The following is a 24392-nucleotide window of genomic DNA, read 5'->3' as shown; positions in this document are numbered from 1 at the left end:
CTCTGTTGGAATTCTTCAGTAATTTAAAGGGGTTCTATCTCTGTAAGCCTTTGTAGTATTGGAAGTATAATTTTTTAAATTTCAGTATGTCTTAGAGAAGGTAGTGACGTTAATGTGTTTTACAAAATCCACTCAGGAACCAAATCTTAACACTTTGAAGGATTAGCCCATTTATCCCTATAGACTTTTTAACAGGGATTTAAGAAAACATTTTGGATTTTTGGTTTTATCTCTGTTATCCCCACTGAGAACCAATTAGGTGACAAATCCTGGATTTGATTTTGGGAAAAGAACTTTGCAAAATGAAGTGAGGACTCCCAGGAAGAGCGGGGAATTAGCTTTGCAGTTTCAGTTACAGCAGCAGGCTCCTCAACCTGGGGAAAGAGAGCAGACTTAGGAAACTGTGTCTCCTGAGTTGTCAGTGAAGGAACATTTCTTGCCTCTGAAACCTCTATCGTCTAATAATTACATGTGCACAGTGTCATTGTATTACAGATTAGTTATCCTTCTGGGAATGATTCATGTTTGACAGTATATCTTGTTTTCGAGAGGAGAAAAGGAGAGAATGATTCCAGGGAGGTCATTCATTTATATCTCTGTATGCTCGATATCGTTGTACTTTAACTGAAAAATAATTAACATACAATATTAATAATTTCAGGTGTGAAATATGATTCAGCAGTTCTATACATTACTCAGAGCTCATCGAGATAAGTGTACTCTTAATCTCCTCTATCTGTTCACTTATCTCCTGCCACCACCAGTTTGTTTTTGTATTTAAGAGTCTGTTGGGTTTTTTTTTTAATTCCCAACATTCTATATCTTTGATTTTTATCTTTTTGCATCTTTTTTGCCTTATTTTAAATTATAATTCTAATATAGTTAACATACAGTGTTGTATTAGTTTGAGGTGTACAATATAATAATTCAACAATTCTGTGTAGTACTTAGTGCTTATCATGGTAAGTGTGCTCTTAATCCCCATCATCTATTTCACCCACCCCCCACCCACCTTCCCTCTGGTAACCGCTGGTTTGTTCTCTAAAGATAAAAGTGTATTTTTTGATTTGTCTTTTTTTTTTCTTTGTTTGGTTTCTTAAATCCCACGTATGAATGAAATCATATGGTACTTGTCTTTCTCTGACTTATTTCACTTAGCATAATACTCTCTAGAATCATCCATGTTGTTTCAGATGGCAAGCTCTTTCTTTTTTATGGCTGAGTAATAGTGTGTGTGTGTGTGTGTCTGTGTGTGTGTGTGTGTGTGTGTGCATCACATCATTGTACATGCACACCACTATAAATGAGGTTACTTACTTGTATTTCTGTACGCTGAATTTTTTTAAATATTTTATTTATTTGAGAGAGACATGAGGACATGAGCTGGGGGAAAGGGGCAGGGAGAGAGACAAGCAGACTCCCTGCTGTGTGCAGAGCCCAAGTAGGAGCTTGATTCCAGGACCCTGAGATCATGACCAGAGCCAAAGTCAGGCACAACGTACTGAGCCACCCAGCTGCCCCTGAAGATTATTTGTTAGTAGGTTTTGTGGGAGTTTGCTTAAAAAGCGAATAGAGATTACTTGTTGTTTGTGAGAAGCTTCCAATTTTCTAAGGAAAATGTAACACTATGCTTTTCAAAAGATTTAAATATCAGGCAAGAGCAAATGGGATGGAGTAGTACAATAAAATAGATGATTTCACTTCTGAGGAAATTAATGTTTTGCAAAATGGGTGCGAAGATATATTGAGTCAGTGATACAATAATACAGCATTTTTATAAAAAGACACCAATCCCGGGGCACCTGGGTGGCTCAGTGGGTTAAAGCCTCTGCCTCCGGCTCAGGTCATGATCTCAGGGTCCTGGGATCGAGCCCCACATCGGGCTCTCTGCTCCACAGGGAGCCTGCTTCCCCCTCCCTCTCTGCCTGCCTCTCTGCCTACTTGTGATCTCTCTCTGTCAAATAAATAAATAAAATCTTAAAAATAAAATAAAATAAAACAAAATAAAAAGACACCAATCCTAATTTTTTTTTACATACTCATTGGAGAATGTCTTGAGTGCATTTTATAGATAATTTTGCAAGGTACTCCATAGGTGATCATTTGATTAAGTATGCATTTGAATTGTTGTAATGTGTGCTATGAGGTTGAGCCCTTACTGCTAAAGACCTTAAAATTTTATTGGGTAGATGATTATATTAGGGCTGTTGGCTGGAGACTACAGAAACTGCCTTAACCCACTTAAATGGTAAGGGGACTTAGGATAAGTTTATAGGATATCTCACGGAATCCAAGGACAGGGATGCAGCCTGCTGGGAACTCAGGGATTCCTGCTCCATCTCTTATCTCTGCTATTCTCTCTTTGTCTCTGATTCTTCTTGCACACTGGTTTTCTTGGTTTCTTAGTCTACATGGAAAAAAAATGGTAATAGCCAAAAACTCCTGAGATTTACTCTTGCAATGAAGAGATAAGCTAGTTGGAAGTGGAATCCTACACCCAATTCCGCTTTGCCAGTGAAGGGCCTAATTTGCCTATCTTGAATCAGGGTCTCGTTCCTGGAGCTGGTAGACAGGAACAAGATCACATTAACCATATAGAAGTTGGAGGGAAGGGGTAATTTCTAGAAAAAGCGGTGCTAGTTAGAAAGCCCAATAAATATTTATCAAAGTACCGAAACACAATACAACCAATACCATAATGTACAAAATGATTTCTAAATTGACAGAAAATAAAATATACTGATAATCTTGTAAGCCAAGAGGTGAATGTGTGAATACATATGGTGTGTCTTGAGTTGAATCTTGAGTAATCCTGAGAGCTAATTAACATAGGGAGCAAAAAATAGATTTTTAAAATATCATTCATGGATGAACAAATTTCCATACCGTAAAGTTAATGAATTACTGATACATGTTATGACACGGCTGACTCTTGAAAACATTGTGCTATGTGAAAGAAACCAGACACAAAGCACTACACACCATATGATTCTGTTTATGTGACTGTCCGCAGAGGCATATCCCTAGAGACAGAAAGTAGATTAGTGGTTGCCAGGAACTGTGGGGAGGAGAGAATGGGGAGTGACTGCTAATGGGTACAGGATTTCTTCTTAAGGTGATGATAGTATTCTGGAATTAGTGGTGATGATTGCACAACCTTGCAGACATACTAAAAACCACTGAACTGTACACTTAAAATGGGTGAATTTAGTGGTATCTAAATTACAACTCTTTTTTTTTTTTTTAAGATTTTATTTATTTATTTGACATAGAAAGAGAGATAGCGAGAGAGGGAACACAAGCAGGGGGAGTGGGAGGGAGAAGCAGGCTTCCTGCTAAGCAGAGAGCCTGACTGTGGGGCTCAGTCCTAGGATGCTGCGACCATGACCTGAGCCGAAGGCAGACGCTTAACCTAATGAACCACCCAGATGCTCCTAGAACTCAGTTTTTAAAAAATTCATCTCCAGCTGTGGATAAGTTTTCTTCATTTTTTAAAATCTGTGATATTCGCTGGTAAGGAAAAATTATCTTTCCAGCTTTGTTAGAGTTGAGTTAAAGATTATAATTTAGTAGGGATGCCTGAGTGGCTCAGCCGGATAAGCGTCTGCCTTCAGCTCCAGTTGTGATCCTAGGGCCCTGAGATCCAGTTCCACATCAGGCTTCTTGCTTGGTGGGGAGTCTGCTTTTCCCTCTGCTGGCTGCTCTCGCTGCATGTGCTCTCTCTCTTTCATTCTCTCTCTCTGTCTCTGACAAATAATTAAAATCTTTAAAAGAAAAAAGGATTAAAATTTAGTAGATTGATGATGTATTATGACATTTTAAAATTATTTCTGAGAGGGCACCTGGGTGGCTCAGTCAGTTGAAGATCCGACTCTTGATCTTGGCTCAGATCATGATCTCAGGGTCATGGGATTGAGCCCTACATCAGACTCTGTGCTCAGTGGGAAGTCTACTTGAGATTCTTTCCTTCCCTCTCCCTCTGCCTCTCCTCCAACCCCCACTCGCTTGCTGTCTCTCTGAAATAAATAAATCTTCAAAGAAAAAGAAAATTATTTCTGAGAGAATCTGGATTTAGTTAGCATAAAACTGTAATTATAGCAAAGACACTTTAAATACTTATGATTAGAGAAGCCTCAGTGAGTGGCAGTGTGATTCAGTGGTTTAAGGACTGCTCAGCAAAGACATTAATTGTTGAGACCGATACAGATCATCTTCAACATATGTACATCACTATATATACCATATAACTGACCAATGTCCAGCTGGGAATGCATATGGGACCGCAGGGATTCTCTTTCCTTCCCATCCTCTTCCAGATCCTTCTATCGTTTAGAACCCCCTCACCTATGAAAAGAAAGGGGGAAAACACCCCAGGCTTTTTTTGCAATCTTTTCCTAGAGTTGGTCTAGGAAACTGGGTCTGCAGTGCAGAACTGGTTCCAGAGAGGCAGTCGGGGAGAGTAGACAGCTTTTGTTCGATCTTCTTACGCCACTACCACTTTCCAAGCCCTGTCACTATAATCTGGTCTGACTCATTTTGCCTCACCTCACAACTTTCTTCACTTTAATGACCTATTCAGGAAGCTGATTCTGAGTATTTCTCTAAAATACAACAAAATGTTAAGAACTTGCAGTGTCCTTAAGAAGGAGGGGGCTCCCGGGGCGCCTGGGTGGCTCAGTCAGTAAGCACCTGCCTTCAGCTCAGGTTATGATCCCAGGGTCCTGGGATCAAGCCCCATATCGGGCAGGCTCCCTGCTCAGCAGGAAGCCTGCTTCTCCCTCCCCCACTCGCCTGCTTATGTTCTCTCTCACTCGCTGTGTCTCTCTCTGTTAAATAAATAAATAAAATCTTTAAAAAAAAAAAAAAAGAAGGAGGGGGCTCCCATCTTGTCTCCCTGCCAGTTTTTCTTTCTGTTTACCTCAAATACTAGATGACTTTTTTGTATAGAGATACTGGGAGGTTACGTTCATTATTAATACAATAGCATGCTTCAGGCACATCTTGGTCAAGTTTACTTTTGTGTACTTGTCTGGGGACATGACTACCTTCTGTAATATTTTCCTTCCTTGTGAAAACATGCTGACTTCCCAGTAATAATAGTCTTAAAAAGGAAATTTTGAAACACAAGCTATATGAACATTTTAGACTAACTTTATTATAAGACTTGTTTTAAGAAAACAGACCTTTAAAAGAGGCTTTTGAAGAGGTAGCAGAACATAGGGGGGATATCCAACACAAACAGAAAGGACAACAAACCTCAGACAAGCCACCTTCAGAAACAGTGTGAAAACCAGAGGTAAAATAGAACTTGGTGTAATTAATAAGTGTCACAACATTAGAAGGGAAGAGGGAGCCTAGGGAAACGGAGCCCACCCACACAGCCCTTACTGTTAGATAACTTAAGCAAATAGAAGAAAATTGAGACAGCATTCAAACAGGTAAGACAGCTAATGGCTATAGAAAGGAGTGGGCAGAAATTTTTTTTAATGAAATGAAAATATTGATGGTATCAGTACAAGGCAGGAAGGAGGCCATAGGGCAGATAAATAGGTGATACTAAAGAAAAAGAAAAGGTAAAAATTCCCAGTTACAGTCCAAGATTAAATAGATTACAGAGCAGCTGTTGGGAATGTTCAGAGTTCACCATTTGAAATGTAGAAAAGAACATTACAAAATATGTAGTGCCAAATGGTTCAGAGATACTATGGTGTTGGTGGATTAGCTAATGTGTGATTGACTATCTGAACAACAGAAAAATGAATATATGGGAAAGTAATGAAATTCTACAGACTAATAATAATGTAATAGAACTAACATATCTAGAAAATGGATTTTGGCTGTACAGCTTGTCAAATAGTAAGGGTACCAGCAATAGAAAAGGTTAAAACATATAACTCATAAACAATCAGAAAAAATTCTAGAAAACTTTTCCGAACTGAAGGACCAACTTAGTATGGCTATTGAGAGTATATGGAGTTCCACACTGAAGCTGTTTTTCAAGAAAAAGAAATCCTTTCACTTCTTGGGCACCTATTTGTTAAATTTCTAAACTCAAAGATAAGCAATTTCTTTTCTTTTTTTTTTTTTTTTAAAGATTTTATTTATTTATTTGACAGAGATCACAAGTAGGCAGAGGCAGGTAGAGAGCAGGGAAGCGGACTCTCCACTGAGCAGAGAGCCTGATGCAGGGCTCAATCCCAGGACCCTGAGATCATGACCTGAGCCAAAGGCAGAGACTTAACCCATTGAACCACCCAGGCACCCCAAAGATAAGCAATTTCTGGCAGAAAAGAGATCTTAAAATGTAATAGACAGCCTAGAACTTTAGACTTTGAAGAATAAAAAAAATCCACATGAAGTTAGGAGAAAGCGTTAGGTGCCTAGATAATCTTGCAATTTCCTACAGATGGAGACATTTTGAAATACCTACAAAAAGTAATGAAACCTTGAAAGAACCTTATCAAAGGGTACTTAACTCCTAGGTAAATAAACAAAATTAACCAAGCATTTAGATGAGCATTGTGCAGTAGAACATTCTGCAGTGATAGCGTTCTGCATCTGTGCAGTTTGAGACAGGAGCTGCTAGTCACAAGTGGCTGTTGAGTCCTTGAAATGGGGCTGGTGGGACTGAGAAACTGAGTTGTTTTGTTTTTTGTTTTGTTTGAAGTAGGCTTCAGCATGGAGCTTCAACTCACAACCCTGAGATCAAGACCTAGAGTGAGATCGAGAGTCAGATGCTTAACCAACTGAGCCACCCAAATGCTCCAAGCAACTGAGTTCTAAGTTTTATTTATTTTTAGTTTAAATTTCAATAGGCACATGTGGGTAGTGGCCACTGCACTGGGCAGCATGGCTTGAGAGCCTGATACAGATTGCAGGGTGTCCATTTGGAATTTCATAAGATAATTCAGATCTTACACAAGTAGAATGAAGTGGGAAGGAGAGTGAGCAAAGGAAGGCACTGTAAATTCTGTCAATCCAGAGTTTAATTTCATAGTTCATAAGGTGAAAATAATGAGAATAATTATTAAAATATGTCGATGTTTTTAGATTAGGAAAAATTCCTAGGAAAAAAGCAAGTTGCAGATACTGGAAGAGTTGTGGAAGGATATATAGTAAACTGCTACTGGTACTTATCCCCACGGAGGGGTGTGGTATTTGGGGGAGAATAAAAGAGAAGTTCTCCTCTTTACTCTCTGTATTTTAGTGAGTGTCTATATATCACTTCTGTGAATCTTGAAATAAAAAGAAGATATAATAAATATAATATGTAATACATGATAGGAAATAAAAATGAGAAAAACAAGATTAAAATGTTTTTTTTAAAGGAAGAAAAATAGGCAGCTGAGATAGATTACCTTGTGATTTAAAGTGAACTACACACAAAACAAAAACATACAAAAATAAAGTACAAGATTTTACATCTGTTAAAAGAAGAAAAAGGAGCAATAACAGTAAATCTACAAGGTGACTGAGTGTAGCATAAATGCGTCATTTCTAATGTTTATACAAATAGACTCATTAATTTTTCCAAAATAAAAAGTTATAGTGATGGTTAACAGTTTAAAAAAACAAAATTCTGCAACCTGTTTCTATGAAAGACAAGTTTACTGGAGCACAAACTAGTCTGCCATGACCAAGCATACAAGAAAAGCAGGATCGCCCAGTTATAGCATAAGGTAAAGTTGCTATCAGCAGGAGCCAAAGAGAAACTGTCAGAGTTCACAATCTGTCATGCAGGAGGAACATGGCAAACACGTGGGTGGAATTAGTTGATGGGTAAATGATTATCATAGAAAAGCTGGCAGAAATGTTACAGAAGTAAAATTAGAATTGTACTTAAGTGTCACAGTATATGTGAAAGAACACTGGAGACAAGAAATCTGGGTACTGAGACTTGGTTTTGCCCCATGGTCTTATTAAACTCTCTGCAGTGAATACACAGATTAGATTACCTTAAGATTTTCCCAGGTGTGTGTGTGTGTGTGTGTTTTAAAAGATTTTATTTAGTTAGAGAGCAAGCTGTGTAAGGGGCAGAGGGAGAGGAAAAGAGAATCCCAAGCAGACTCTGCTCAGCAAAGCCAATGCAGGCCTTGATCCCACCATCCCAAGATTTTGACCTGAGCCTAAATCAAGAGACACCCAACCAACTGAGCCACCCAGGTGCCCCTGGTTTTTTCCCAACTTTAAGTTCAGTAAGGGTTCAGCATTTAACTATCAGATTATGAAAATAAAGCAGGTAATGAATTAATGAATTACAGAGCTGAATATAGCAAGAAAGGTAAAATTAAATGAAAAAGAGAAAATAATGGTAATTAAGGGAATTTCACCTATTTTCTCCTTTAAAAATGGATGTAAAAGGGTTTTTTTTTTTAAAGATTTTATTTTATTTATTTATTTATTTATTTATTTAAGAGAGAGAGCGAGAGAGAGAGTGCGCATGAGAGTGGAGAGGGTTAGAGGGAGAAGCAGAGTACTCACTGAGCTGGGAGTCTGATATGGGACTTGATCCTGGGACTCTGGGATCATGACCTGAGCTGAAGGCAGTTGCCCAACCAACTGAGCCACCCAGGCGCCCACGTAAAAGGATTTTAAAAATGAGTTTGGACTGGAGTCTTTGAGGGAGTCCAATAAATCACCCCCATTTTCTTGCTTTTGTCTGAACATTGAGAAATAACTCAAAGGAATTGTATCAGAGTCCTAAAAATCAACTGTATAGTGATAAAGGCCTAGCTGGAAGCTGTGTGTTTGTGTGCAAACTAAATGGGTTTGCTAACTGAACTCCAGAATTAGATCACCACCCACCTGCCCTAGGCAGCAGTGACCAGGGTGGCATGGAGTAAATAGAGAGCTTGGAGTTCTTTGTGAAAACCCCAGGGTAGGGCTGAGTTGAGCTCTCCCCATTTATTCTCAAATTTACTGTTCAGATAACTCATTCTTTCCTGGGATGAAGTGATTAACAGAAAAAAGAATTATTTGGGAGAAAACTCTTTCCATGGAAGCCAGCAGAGCGGGGAAAGGTATTTCTCTCTAATTTTGAGTGCTGTATATTCATTACAGGGGGCAAACAACCCATAAGTGTAAAGAATAAAATGCAGAGTCAATGTTTTGAGAGAAAATGGAGCCATACATACATACATATGGTATGAGAATTTTCAAAAGTAGCCAGATACTGGTAAACATAACTCAGGTTAGTTCTGGACCTCCCATAAGATGAGTGTGGTAGACATGTCTAGAGCTGCCCAGTTCAGGAGAGTTTGTCCTCCCTGGAAGTTCTCCCAGTTTCACGGCCAGACTTGTCTTTCCTGATAGCAAGGGCATTTCTACTCCCTAACTCCCTCTCAGGCCATAACTGGCTGGACCCATCCTGCACTGATCAGATATTTTTCTCCCAAGAATTTGGAATTTTGGGTTGAAAGAGATTGGGGCCCACTGTATCCCAGTCATATTAAATTCATGAGCTACAACTGAGGTCTCCAGAGCTGCTTGGGTTCCAATTCCTTCCTCTTGAGATTTGCTAAACATTTTATGAGAGTGCTTTTATTGCCACAGTAGAGTTGCTGTGTCTAGATGTCTCACTACACCTGAGAGAGTCCCAGCTCAGTAAAAGTTTGTCCTGCATCTACTCTGACTTTTGTATATACCCCCCCAAGCTAACCACCCTATAAATACAAATTGATAGTTTTGTAGTACATATTGATATTAAAATATCTTCATGAGAAATTAAGCCAAAAGCTTATTAAGTTAAGAGGAAGTTGTTATTTTAGTGTTCTGTTGCTGCCTAATAAATAAATCACAAACTTGGCTTGTTTTTAAAATAACATTAATTTATTAACCCAAGGCTGTGGAATTCAGAAACTGGGCTTATATCGGTTATCCACATAGGGCCTCACAAGACTGAAATTAAAGTGTCAGTTAAGCTGGCTCTTACCTGTGGGCTCTAGGGAAGAATCTGCTTCTAAACTCATTTAGCTTGTTGACAGAATCCAGGTCTTATACTTGAAGGTAGGAGGTCCCACTTCCTTGCTAGTTGTCAGCTGGAGGTCACTTCCTGCTTTTGCCACCAGCTCTGCTTTTATAGGGCTCACCTTGTTGGATCAGATCTACCCATAAGATCTCCATACCTTAAAGTCAGTTGATTTGGGACTTTAATTACTTTTGTAACATCCCTACACTGCTGTACCTAGAATAGTGTTTGGATAACCAAGGGACGGGAATCATGGGGAATCATCTTTAGAATCACAGTTGATATGAAGAGGGAACCCAAGTGAAATACAGATACCATCTCAAAATAATTGAGTAACTTGTTCACTCTGCACATTATACTCTGTAAGAATTGCAGCATTTCCAACTTGCATATTTAGCTGAAAGGAATTTCAGTGCAATAGTGTTGTTACTGCCAATGCGATGAAACAGACTGAAATTATGTAACAGGTGATTTGAAATTGCTGTTTAGACTTCAATTATTAAGTTAGTGTAGGTACATGAAATACAGGGATCTTTTTGGATTTTTTAAAATACAACTCCGAATAATATTTCCTGTTACTGCCTTCTTGGGGATCACCATAGCTCTTCCGTTTTATCCAATAACTGTCACCAGTCTATTACATAACTGCTTTATTGCCTCATGCAGTATGGGTTTGTTTTTATCTACTCTGTCTCTTCCTTGTTGCACCATTCAACAGAATATGGGCAGATGAGCTTTCTGTGATACTTTCTTCCTTCCCTATCTCATGATTCCAATAAATACCCCCTTTTTCTTGCTTATGTTCTGAACATAGCATAAAGGATTATTTTGACACCACGGTTAGAAATAAGTAAGACCAGGCTCATTCATGATGATATTGAACTTGCTTATTATTATTATTTTTTTTACTTTGACTGTTATTTACCTTGGCATATTATTCTGAGTTCAGTTAAGATTACTTTCCTATGTCCATTACTATCTAATACTGTTTTTCATTCTAGTGTTGGTCTGCACCTCTGCTCTTTCATTGTCCTATACTGCTTCAGAGTGCTTTCTGATATTCTTATTTTTAAATCCAAACTTATTTTTCATAAATTGTCACATATATCTATTATGTCTCCAAACATTTGTATAGTGAAATACATATTAAAAAAAAATAAATTACTATTTCTTCTTTACGTATCAGAACATTGTATTGTTAAAAACTTTTTGGGTAGGTAGATTCTATTTTCTATGAATTTCATTTCAGGATAGAAGAGGCATTATAAACTGTATGCCATTAAAAGAGGGAGATTGGGTCTACTAGAACAGAGCCCTGTTATTCTGTCATAAAAAGAAAAAAATGATAGCCCGTAAACACTATACAGTTGACCCTTACACAACACAGAGGTTGGGGCACCAACCTCCCATGCAGTAAAAAATCCATGTATAACTTTTTAGTCCCTAAAAACTTAAAGTCCTGATAGCCTACTGTTGACCAGAAGCTTTACCAATAACAGGAACAATTGATAAACACGTATTTTGTGTGTTACATGTATTCTTTGCTGCATTTTTACAATAAAGCTAGAGAAAAGGAAATTTTATTAAGAAAATTATAAGGAAGAGAAAAATGCAGTTACTGTATAGTACAGTACAGTATAGTAGTAGAGTGAGGCACCACACATCACCTCATCCTCACCCAAAGTTAGCAAAGCTGTTTCCAGGAGTGACACCTACTCTGTGCTCTTCTTCCCAGGAGTATAGGAAACCACATTGCAGGCACGGTTTAGGGGAAGTCAAAGAACCGGTGAAAGCAGAGCAACTTTAAACCTTCTTGCTAGGTCACTTGCTTTCCCTGACCCCTTTTGCATGGTTCTATTACAGTTTCTGTTTGTGGGAAATGCTAGCAAGCTTCGAGAGGCCGCCCCTTGGGTGTTGGTTCCTAGCCTCAGAGTATTTTCAGCACTGCGGACAGCACCCCTCCCGGCTTTCCTCTCTACAGGCTAGGTTTCTGCTTGATGCTATCCTGTCCCTAGAGTTCTCCTGGAACTTTTACTACCGGGAGGCAGGTTATCATTCTGTGGTCCTTGAACAACACTGGCCAGTGACTGGCCCTGCCACTTTGTAAAGAATCCCTCCCCAGAGCCGGTTCCTTTGCACCTCTCAGTTGAAGACTTCAATGAACTGAGCATCCCTGAGGTGGGTGGTGTGGTGAATGCCAGGAACAGGCTTGTTCCTTGTTCCTGTCCCAGCCTTTTCCACATCTTTCCCCCACCTTTCTTTCCTTCCAGTCATTTGGCAACCTCTGTCTTACTTGTTAATCACAATATGAAATACATATTTGGGGCACCTACCTGGTGCAGTTGGTTAAGCATCTAGCTCTTGGTTTCAGCTCAGTTTATGATCTCTGGGGTCATGAGATTGAGCCCCATATTGGGCTCCTTGCTCAGCAAGGAGTCTGCTTAAGACCCTCTCTCCCTTTCCTGTGCCCCACCCCCATTGCTCTCTTTCTAAAATAAATAAATTTTTTTTAAAAAAGAAATATGTATCTATTGAAAAAAAATCTGGGTGTAAGTGGACCCATGCAGTTCATACCATTGTTATGTAAGGATCAACCTTACACCTTTTCTGTAATGTCCTATTGTTAATCAGCCTCCTGGGTGGGCATCTTACCACATACATGGATGCATTTTCTGTGTACTATTATCTGTCTTGTCTCAGCATGCTCTTTATTCATGTCTTTTGTTCCTCATTTAAATCTACAGACATTTTTATTTTCCTCAACTTTACAGCAGGAGGTCCAGATTATCTTTTAATACACAGTTGAGATTCTTAGCCACATTTTCTTTTGAAAAACATAAGATTTGCAATATAGTAATTCTTTTCTTATCAGTTATCAACAAGTCTGTGAAGCTTTATTTTTTTAATCTAAGCCTCTTTCACTCACCCTTCCCCCAAAATTTAGAGAATTAATAATGTTTGAGTACATAGTCTTATCAGGCATATTTTAGATGAGCCAAATCTTGTCAAGTGATGGTTTCAGCAGATATCTTGTAACTAATGAACAGTGAGATAATGATAAAAAAATCTGTAGAGTAGAAAGAGAGCCTGATTCTGGACATCACTTACTACCTTAGGGAATTCAAGCAGCTTTTCTAAGCCTTGGTTTTCTCAACTGTAAGTAAAGATATCTGCCCTGCCTATTTGCCAGGGTTGTTATTAGGACCAGACAACAGAATGACTTATACAGAAATGTAAATTCTAAAATGTACTACAATAGCTGATAACTCTTGTCATCCAGAAAAGCTTTGGTCACTAAATAATATTATAGATGGCTTCAGATTACTTTTTTTTTTTTTTTTAAAGATTTTATTTATTTATTTGACAGAGAGAGATCACAAGTAGACAGAGAGGCAGGCAGAGAGAGAGAGAGAGAGAGGGAAGCAGGTTCCCTGCCGAGCAGAGAGCCCGATGCGGGACTCGATCCCAGGACCCTGAGATCATGACCTGAGCCGAAGGCAGCGGCTTAACCCACTGAGCCACCCAGGCGCCCCTCAGATTACTTTTTTATTATCCTATAAGTTTCAAATATGTGGCTTTATAGTTGGTTATCTGTATACACTACAGAGTGATCACCACAAGTCTAGTTCCCAACTATCACCATACCATTGTCCCCTCTTCACCCACCCCATAACTCCCTTCCACTTTGGTAACCGCTAGTCTGTTCTCTGTGAATTTGCTTTTGTTTCATTTTGTTCACTTGTTCTGTTTTTTAGATTCTACATATGAGTGAAATCATATGGTATTTGTCTTTATCCATATGACTTCCTTTGTTGAGCATAATGTCCGCACAGTCCATCCGTGTTGTAGCAGATGGCAAGATCTCACTCTTTTTTTTATGGCTGAGTAGTATTCCATTTTATAAATATACTACAGCTTCTTTATCCATTCAGCTGTTAATGGACACTTAGGTTGTTTCCATATCTTGGCTGTTGTAAATAATACTACAGTGAACCTGGGGGTATATCTTTTCAAATTAGTATTTTTGTAGTCTTCAGATAAATATGAAGTGGAATAGCTGGGTCAAATGATAGATTTATTATTAATTTTTTGAGGAGTCTCCATACTATTTTCCATGGTGGCTACACTAATTTACAATGTCACCAGCAGTGTATTAGGGTTCCCTTTTCTCCACATCCTTGCCAACACTTGTTATTTCTTGTCTTTTTTAATAACAGCCATTCTAACATTAAGTGATACCTCATTGTGGTTTTGATTTATATTTCCCTGATGATTAGTGATGTGCTTCTTGGCCATCTGTAGGTCTTCTTTGAGGAAGTGTCTGTTCAGATCCTCTTCCCATTTTTTAATAGGGCTGTTTGGTTTTTTGTTGCTGAATTGTAGAAGTTCTTTATATGTTTTGGATATTAAGTCTTTACTCCTTACCATATGTATAGTTTGCAAATGTCTTCTCCCATTTGGTAGGTTGCCTTTTCATTTTGGTGGTGGTTTCCTTAGCTGTACAGAAGTTTTTTAGTTTGATGTAGTCCCATCTGCTCATTTTTGCTTTTTTTCCCCTTGCCTTTGAAGTCAGCTCCATAAAGATGTTGCTAAGATTGATGTCAGGACCTTACTGCCTCTTTCTTTTGGTAATTTCATGTTTCAGGTTACACTCAAGTTTTTAATCCATTTTGAGTTAATTTTTGTATATGGTTTCGTTCTTTTGCATGTGGCTATCCAACACCATTTGTTGAAGAGACTTTGTTTTATCTATATTATGTTCCTGGCTCCTTTATCATAGATTAATTGTTTATATAAGTATGGGTTTATATCTAGGCTCTCAATTTTGTTCCATTGATCTATGTATCTATTTTTTTGTTTTGTTTTTTTTACCAATACCATACTATTTTGATTACATAGCTTTGTAGTATAGTTTGAAATCAAGCAGTGTGATACCTCCAACTCTGTTCTTTCTCAGAATTGCTTTGGCTGTTGGAGATCTTTTGTTGTTTCATACATATTTTAAAGTTACTTGTTCTAGGTCTATGAAGTATGCCACTAGACTTTTGATAGCTATTACGTTGAATTTGTAGATTGCTTTAGGTAATATGGACTTTTTTTTTTTTTTTAAAGATTTTATATATTTATTTGACAGACAGAGATTACAAATAGGCGGAGAGGCAGGCAGAGAGAGAGGAGGAAGCAGGCTCCCCATGGAGCAGAGAGCCCGATGTGGGGCCCGATCCCAGAATCCTGGGATCATGACCCGAGCCGAAGGCAGAGGCCCTAAACCACTGAGCCACCCAGGCGCCCCGGCAATATGGACTTTTTAACAGTATTAATTTTTCTAAATTATGACCACAGAATATCTTTACACTATTTGTGTCTTTTTACGTTTCTTTCATGAATGTCTTATAGTTTTCAGTGCACAAGTCCTTCACCTTCTTGGTTAAGTTATTCTTTGGTATTTTATTCTTTTCAATGCATTTATAAGTGAGATTATTTTCTTAATTTCTCTTTCTGATGTTTTATCATTGGTGTATAGAACACCACAGATTTCTCTATATTGATTTTGTATCCTGCAACTTCACTGAATCCATTTATTTATTAGTTCTAACAGATTTTTTGGTGGAATCTTTAGGATTTTCTATATATAGTATCATATCATCTGCAAGTAGTAACAGTTTTATTTCTTCCTTACCAATTTGGAGGCCTTTTGTTTCTTTCTCTTGCCTAGTTGTTATGGCTAGGATTTTCAATACTATGTTGAATAAAAGTGGCAAGTGTGGTGAGTGTTCTTGTGTTTTTCCTGAATGCTTTTCACTGCTGAGTATAATGTTAGCTATGGAATTGTCATTTAGGGCCTTTATTATGCTGAGGTATGTTCCCTCTTATACCTACTTTGTTGAGAGTTTTTATCATAAATGGATGTTGAATTTTTTTTTTTAAGATTTTATTTATTTATTTGTCAGAGAGACAGCACAAGCAGGCAGAGCGGCAGGCAGAGGCAGAGAGAGAAGCAGGCTCCCCGCTGAACAAGGAGCTCGATGCGGGACACGATCCCGGGACCCTGGGATCATGACCTGAACTGAAGGCAGCGGCTTAACTGACAGAGCCACCCAGGCGTCCCTGGATGTCAAATTTTGTTGAATGCTTCTTCTGCATCTATTGAGATGATCATATGATTTTTATCTTTCATTCTATTGATGTAGTATATCACATCGATTTGCAGAACCATCCTTGCATCCCTGAAATAAATCCCACTGGATTGTGGTATATGATCCTTTTAATGTATTATTGAATTTAGTTTGCTAAACTTGTTGAGGATTTTACATCTATGTTTATCGAGGATATTAGCCTCTAATTTCTTTTTTTATGGTGTCCTTGTCTAGTTTGGTATAGATGATGCTGGCCTTATAAAACACTTGGAAGCTTTCCTTTGAAGAGTTTGAAAAGGATAGGTATTAAATCTTCAAATGTTTGGTAGAATTTGCTAGTGAAGCCATCTGGTCCTGGACTTTTGTTTGTTGGGAGGCTTTTGATTACTGTTTCAGTGTCCTTACTAGTTAATCAATCTATTCACATTTTCAGTTTTTCATGATTCATTCTTAGAAGATTATATGTTTCGAGGAATTTATTCATTTCTTCTAGGTTGTTAAGCTTGTTGGCATGTACTTGTTCATAGTAGTCTCTTATCCTTTTATTTCTGTGGTATCAGGTGTAATTTCTCTTTCATTTCTGATATTACGTCTTTGAATCCTCTCTTCTGTTTTACTTGGCTGGTTTAGTGAAGGGTTTGTTGAATTTCTGTTTTCAGAGAACCAGCTCTTACTTTCATTGATCTTTTTTTATCATGCTTTAAATCTCTATTTCAGGGATGCGTGGGTGTCTCAGTAGGTTAAGTGTCTGACTTTGGCTCAGGTCATGAGATCAAGCCTCCTCCCATCAGGCTCCCTGCTCAGTGGAGAGTCTGCTTGTCCCTCTGCCCCTCTCCCCACTTTCTCTCTCAATTGAATAAATCTTTTTTTTTAATCTCTATTTCATTTATTTCTACTCTGATCTCTATTATTTTCTTTCTTCTACTAATTTGGACTCTATTTTTTTTTTTGTTCTTTTTCTAGTTCCTTTAGGTGCAAAGTTAGATTGTTTTTTTGAGAATTTTGTTTGTTTCTTGAGGTAGGCGTGTATTGCTATGAGCTTCCCTCTCAGAACCTCATTTGCTGCATTCCATAGATTTTGGTATGTCTGATTTTTGTGTCCGTTTGTCTCTAGATTTTTTTTTTTAATCTCTCCTTTGGTTTCGTCAATGAACCATTGATTGCTCAATAGCATGCTGTTTAATCTCCATGTTTTTGTGGGTTTTCCTGTTTTTTTCTTGTACTTAATTTCTAGTTTCGTACCATTGCGGTCGGAAAAGATGCTTAATATGAGTTCACTCATTTTTAATTTATTGAGATTGTTTTATGGCCCAATGTGTGATCTGTCCTGAAGAATGTTCCATGTGCAATTGATAAGAATGTGTATTCTGCTACTTTTGGGTGGAATATTCTATATATATCTATTAACTCCATCAGGTCTAATGTGTCATTTAAGACCAGTGTTTCCTTATTGATTTTTTCTGTCTGGATCATCTATCTGTTGGTGATAGTAAGGTATTAAAGTCTCCTACTATTATTGTATTGCTTTCAATTTCTCCCTTTAGGTCTGTTAATAATTGCTTTATATATTTTGGTGCTCCTGTGTTGGGGGCATATATATTTATAAATGTAGTATCTTCTTGCTGGGTTGACCCCTAAATCATTATATAATGCCCGTCTTTGTTTTACTTATTTATTTATTTATTTTTAAATAGGCTATAAGCCTACTGTGGAGCCCAGCATAGGGCTTGAACTCTTGACGCTGAGGTGAAGACCTGAACTGAGATCAAGAGTCAGACACTTAACCAACTGAGCCACACACATGCCCCTCTTATAATCTTTGTTTTAAAGTCTATTTTATCGGATAGTAGTATAATTACTCCAGCTTTCTTTTCATTTCCATTTGTATAGATTATCTTTCTAACCCTTCCCTTTCCCTCTGTGTGTGTTTTTACTTCTGAGTTTTGTAGGCAGCATATAGATTGGTCTAATTTTTTTTATCCATTCAGCCACTCTCTTTTGATTGGTGAATTTAGTTCATTTACATTTAAAATAATTTTTAATAGGTGTATACTTATTGTCATTGTGTTAATTGTTTTCTGGCTGTTTTTGTAGTTCCTCTCTGCTCCTTTCTTTTTCTCTTCCCTAGCAGTTTGCTTGTTTTCTTTAGTGTTATGTTTAATTCCTTTCTCATTTTATTTTGTGTGTTTACTGTAAGTTTTTTTCCTTGTGGTTACTGTTAGGTTCACAAAAAATATTTATGCAAATAGCAGTGTTTTAACTTGATAGCAACTTAATGTTAAACAGAAGTCACAGCTTTGCCTTTTTACTCCTACCTCCCACATTTTTTATTTTTGATGATTCTTTTTTATATCTTTTTATTTTATGCTTCCCTTAACTAATTATTGTAATTTCAGTTAAGTTTACTACTTTTATCTTTTAACCTTCATGCTTGCTTTATAAGTGACTGGTCACTACCTTTATTATATAGTTACCTTTTCCAATGAGATTTTTATTTTCCTATGTTTTCTTACTACTTAGCTTAAAGAATTCCCTTTAACATTTATTGTAGGGCTGGTTTAGTGGTGGTGAATTCCTTTAGCTCTTGCTTACAGGGAAAGCTCTTAATCTCTCCTTAAGTTCTGAATGATAACTTTGCTGGGCAGGGAATTGGGGTTGGAAGTTTTTTCCTTTCAGCACTTTGTATATGTCATGCCACTGTCTTCTGGCATGTAAAGTTGCTACTGAAAAATCTGCTTATATAGCCTTCTAGAGTTTCCCTTGAGCATAACAAGTTGTTTTTTTCTTGTTGCTTTTAGGATTCTCTCTTAATCCTTAACTCTTAGAATTTTAATTATAATGTATCATGGTGTGGATCTCTTTGGACTCATCTTATTTGAAACTCTGGGCTTCCAGGACTTGGATTTTAATTCCTTCCCCAGATTAGGGAAGTTTCAGCCATTACTTCTTCAAGTAATTTTTCTTGCCCTTTCTCTCTCTCTCCTCCTTTTGAGAGCCCTACAATATGAATGTTATCCCATTTGATGTAGTCTTAACGGTCTGTTAAGGTATCTTCACTTCTCTTAATTTTTTCCTTTTTTTAAAAACCACATTTGTAAAGGTACTGTGTGAACTGGGAAAAGTGTTAATTATTACAAGATATTTTGGAAGTAGCCAGATAAAGTGCTGGAACATAGAGACACATCTGCCAGTTTTGTTTTGTTTTTTTCTTGAACATTTTCAGAACTGTTTCTAAAATTAGAATCCTAATTAATTTCTTATCTTCTTCTTTTTTTTTTTTTTCCAAAAGACTGTTTGTTTTCAGGTTATATCTTTCCTAAGCTTGTGTTCCTTAAAAAAGTGAAGTGGGAGTGCCTGGGTGGTTCGGTTGGTTAAGCATCTGACTCTTGATTTTGGCTCAGGTCGTGATCTCAGGATCATGGGATCGAGTCCCCTGTTGGGTTCCATGCTTAGCAGAGCGTCTGCTTGGGATTCTCTCTTTCCCTTTCTCTCTGCTTCTCCCTCCCTCACCCTCTCTCTTCTCTCTCAAATAAATAAATAAATCTTTTAAAAAAAATGATTGTGATAGTATTTGGTATTTAGTTAAAAATGGGCACTTGACAAAATAAACAACTATGTCAACTCCCTCCCCTTTTAAAATTGTGGATATTTTCTTAGCCCTTGAGATTAAGTTGTCCAGGAACCAATGCATTTTGATTACCTGATTCAGATTGGAGTTTGGGGAGTTTTTTTTCCTGTTCTACTGTCTACTCCCATTACCAAGCCCCACCAATTCTTTATCTGAGTGATTCTCAGCTGCACTCTTTCTTTCCTGTGCTCTTAGTTCATATACTGTTCAGGCCGTTGTCACACCACACTTAAATAACTGCTGGAGCCCCTTTGCTATTCTTCTTGACCTTGATTCCTTTGTGCCCCAAACTTCCACAGCTTCATAACATTCATCAATTACATCACCTTTTTTCTTGTAATTTTTACTATTGAAATATAGTTGATATACAGGGTTATATTAATTTCAGGTAAATAACACAGTTACTCAACAATTCTCTGTATTATGCAGTGCTCACCTCAATGAGTCTGGTTACCATCTGTCACCATGCAACTTTTTTTTTTTTTGCTAACTACGAAGATGCCTTTGGGCTTAAGTTCTTTCTTTCGTTCTTTAAATGTGTGAAGTAGGGGCACCTGAGTGGCTCAGTGGGTTAAAGCCTCTGCCTTTGGGTCAGGTCATGATCTCAGGGTCCTGGGATCAAGCCCCTCATCAGGCTCTCTGCTCGGCAGGGACCCTGCTTCCTCCTCTCTCTCTGCCTGCCTCTGCCTACTTGTGATTTCTGTCAAATAAATAAAATCTTTAAAAAAAATAATAAAATAAATGTGTGAAGTAGCTTTTTCAAGTATTAATAATGTACAGTATTATGTTAATTTTAGGTGCACAATATGTTTCAATAATTCTATTCATTACAGTCAGTGCTCATAATTGTACTCTTAATCCCCTTCACCTGTTATACCCATCCCTCCATCCCCTCCCCTCTGGCAGCCACCAGTTTGTTCTGTATAGTTAAAGAGTTTGTTTTTTTGTTTTTGTCTTTTTTTTCTTTATTTTGTTTCTTAAATTCCACATATGAGTAAAGTCATGGTATTTGTCTTTTCTGACTGACTTTCTTTGCTTGGCGTAATACTCTGGATCCATCAGTGTTGTTGGAAATGGCAAGATGTCATTCTTTTTTGTGGCTGGGTAATATTCTACTGTGTATATATAACATATCTTCTGTATCCATTAATCAGTGGACATTTAGTTTGCTTCCATATCTTGGCTATTGTAAATAGTGCTGCAGTAAACACAGTGGGTGTATATATGTTCTCCAGTTAGTGTTTATTCTTTGGGTAAATACCCAGCAGGGGAATTAGTGGATCCTATGCTGGTTCTGTTTTTAACTTTTTGAGGAACCTCCATACTATGTTCCACAGTGGCTGCATCAGCTTGCATTCCCACCAACAGTATAAGAGGGTTCTTTTTTCTCAACATCCTTGGCAACACTTGTTATTTTTTGTCTTTTTTGATTGTAGTCATTCTAACAGGTGTGAGGTGGTATCTCATAGGTCTTCATTTGCATATCCCTGATACTTAGTGATGTTGGACATCTTTTTATGTGTCTGTTGGCCATCTGTATGTCTTCTCTGGAAAAATGTTTACTCCTGTCCTCTACCCATATTTTAATTGGATTTTTGGTTTTTTGGTGTTAAGATATATAAGGTCTTTATATATTTTGGCTATTAATCTTATATATATAACCTTATCGGATACATCATTTGCACATATTTTCTCCTATTGACTGAGTTGTCTTCTTTTTTATTGGTGGTTTCCTTTGCTGGACGAAAGTTTTTTATTTTGGTGTATTCCCAATAGTTTTAATTTTGCTTTTGTTTCCCTTGCCAAAAAAGACACATCTAGAAAAATGTTTCTACCACAGACGCCAAAGAGATTACTGCCTGTGTTTTCTTCTAGTTTTATGGCTTCAGGTTTCACATTTAGGTCTTTAACCCATTTTGAGTTTATTTTTGTATATGGTATAAGAAAGTGGTCTGGTTTCATTGTTTGTATGTAGCTGTCTGGTTTCCCCAGCACCACTTTTTTAAAGATTTTATACAGAGAGAGACAGCAGGAGAGGGAATACAGGCAGGGGGAGTGGCAGAGGGAGAAGCAGGCTTCCCGCTGAGCAGGGAGCCCGATGTGGGGCTCGATCCCAGGACCCTGAGATCATGACCTGAGCCGAAGGCAGATGCATAACGACTGAGCCACTCAGGTGCCCCTCCCAGCACCATTTTTGAAGAGACTTTTCCCAGTGTATCTTGCCTGCTTAGTCATAGATTATACCATACAGCATTATTACAATATTATTGACTATATTCCCTAAGCTGTACTTTTCATCTCCTTGAGTTAATTTATTTTATCTTTTTAATATAATTTTTTACTTTTTTATTAACATATAATGTATTATTAGCCCCAAGGGTACAGGTCTGTGAATCGCCAGGTTTACACACTTCAGAGCACTCACCATAGCACATACCTTCCCCAATGTCCATAACCCAACCTCCCTCTCCCTACCCCCTCCCCACTGGCAACCCTCAGTTTGTTTTGTGAGATTAAGAGTCTCTTATGGTTTGTCTCCCTCCCGAACCCATCTTGTTTCATTTTTTTCCTTCCCTACCTCCCAAACCCCCCACATTGCCTATCAGTTTCCTCATATCAGGGAGCTCATATGATAATTGTCTTTCTCTGATTGACTTATTTCGCCCAGCATAATACCCTCTAGTTCCATCCACATCATCGCAAATGGCAAGATTTCATTTCTTTTGATGGCTGCATAGTATTCCATTGTACATATACACCACATATTCTTTATCCATTCATCTGTTGATGGACATCTAGGTTCTTTCCATAGTTGCCTATTGTGGACATTGCTGCTATAAACATTTGGGTGCATGTGCCCCTTCAGATCACTACATTTGTATCTTTAGGGTAAATATCCTGTAGTGCAATTGCTGGGTCATAGGGTAGCTCTATTTTCAACTTTCTGAGGAACCTCCATGCTGTTTTCCAGAGTGGCTGCACCAGCTTGTATTCTCACCAACAGTGTAGGAGGGTTGCCCTTTCTCCGCATCCTCACCAGCATCTGTCATTTCCTGACTTGTTAATTTTAGCCATTCTGATTGGAGTGAGGTGGTATCTCATTGTGGCTTTGATTTGTATTTCCCTGATGCCGAGTGATATGGAGCACTTTTTCATGTGTCTGTTGGCCATCTGGATGTCTTCTTTGCAGAAATCTCAGTTCCTGTCCTCTGCCCATTTCTTGATTGGATTATTTGTCCTTTGGGTGTTGAATTTGATAAGTTCTTTATAGATTTTGGATACTAGCCCTTTATCTGATATGTCATTTGCAAATATCTTCTCCCATTCTGTCATTTGTCTTTTGGTTTTGTTAACTGTTTCCTTTGCTGTGCAAAAGCTTTTGATCTTGATGAAGTCCCAATAGTTCATTTTTGCCCTTGCTTCCCTTGTCTTTGGCGATATTCCTAGGGAGAAGTTGTTGCGGCTGAGGTCAAAGAGGTTGCTGCCTGTGTTCTCCTCAAGGATTTTGATGTATTCCTTTTTCACATTGAGGTCCTTCATCCATTTTGAGTCTATTTTCATGTGTTGTGTAAGGAAATGGTCCAGTTTCATTTTTCTGCATGTGGCTGTCCAATTTTCCCAACACCATTTGTTGAAGAGACTGTCTTTATTCCACTGGATGTTCTTTCCTGCTTTGTCGAAGATTAGTTGACCATAGAGTTGAGGGTCTATTTCTGGGCTCTCTATTCTGCTCCATTGATCTCTATGTCTGCTTTTGTGCCAGTACCATACTGTCTTGATGATGACAGCTTTGTAATAGAGCTTGAATTCTGGAATTGTGATGCCACCAACTTTGGCTTTCTTTTTCAACATTCCTCTGGCTATTCGAGGTCCTTTCTGATTCCGTATAAATTTTAGGATTATTTGTTGATTTCTTTGAAAAAAATTGATAGGGATTGCATTAAATGTGAAGATTGCTTTAGATAGCATAGACATTTTCACAGTATTTGTTCTTCCAATCCATGAGCATGGAACATTTTTCCATTTCTTTGTGTCTTCAATTTCTTTCATGAGTACTTTATAGTTTTCTGAGTATAGATTCTTTGCCTCTTTGGTTAGGTTTATTTCTAGGTATCTTATGGTTTTGAGTGCAATTGTAAATGGGATTGACTCCTTAATTTCTCTTTCTTTTGTACTGTTGGTTTAAAGAAATGCAACTGATTTCTGTGCATTGATTTTATATCCTGACACTTACTGAATTCCTGTACAAGTTCTAGCAGATTTGGAGTGGAGTCTTTTGGGTTTTCCACATGTAGTATCATATCATCTGCAAAGAGTGATAGTTTGACTTCTTCTTTGCCAATTTGGATGCCTTTAATTTCTTTTTGTTGTCTGATTGCTGACTTCCAGTACTGTGTTGAATAGTACTAGTGATAGCGGACATCCCTGCCATGTTTCTGACCTTAGCAGAAAAGCTCTGCTTTTCTCCATTGAGAATGATATTCGCCGTGGGTTTTTCATAGATGGCTTTGATGATATTGAGGTATGTACCCTCTATCTCTACACTTTGAAGAGTTTTGATCAAGAAAGGATGCTGTACTTTGTCAAATGCTTTTTCAGCATCTATTGAGAGTATCATATGGTTCTTGTCCTTTCTTTTATTAATGTATTATATCACATT

At 37.8% G+C, this 24392-nt stretch overlaps 1 protein-coding gene across 2 annotated transcripts in view; it reads left to right on the top strand.

Moving 5' to 3' along the window:
* LOC111155146 (3-hydroxyacyl-CoA dehydratase 2) overlaps window positions 1-24392 on the top strand; it is a 128221-nt gene that overhangs the window by 4737 nt on the left and 99092 nt on the right. Inside the window, exon 4 of one of the 2 annotated variants that reach the window (XM_022515221.1) lies at window positions 1409-1423. The exons of the other annotated variant lie outside the window; for it this stretch is intronic. Within the exon in view, the coding sequence (XP_022370929.1) occupies window positions 1409-1423 (15 nt within the window). The remainder of the gene's footprint in view (window positions 1-1408; window positions 1424-24392) is intronic. 2 annotated transcript variants of the gene reach the window in all.

This window comes from Enhydra lutris, unplaced genomic scaffold, assembly GCF_002288905.1.
Source record: "Enhydra lutris kenyoni isolate GAN:26980312 unplaced genomic scaffold, ASM228890v2 scaffoldscaffold39, whole genome shotgun sequence".
NCBI classification, from domain to species: Eukaryota; Metazoa; Chordata; class Mammalia; order Carnivora; family Mustelidae; genus Enhydra; species Enhydra lutris.
The sequence above is the reverse complement of the archived record's forward strand: the minus strand, read 5'-3'. Positions and strand labels throughout refer to the sequence as shown.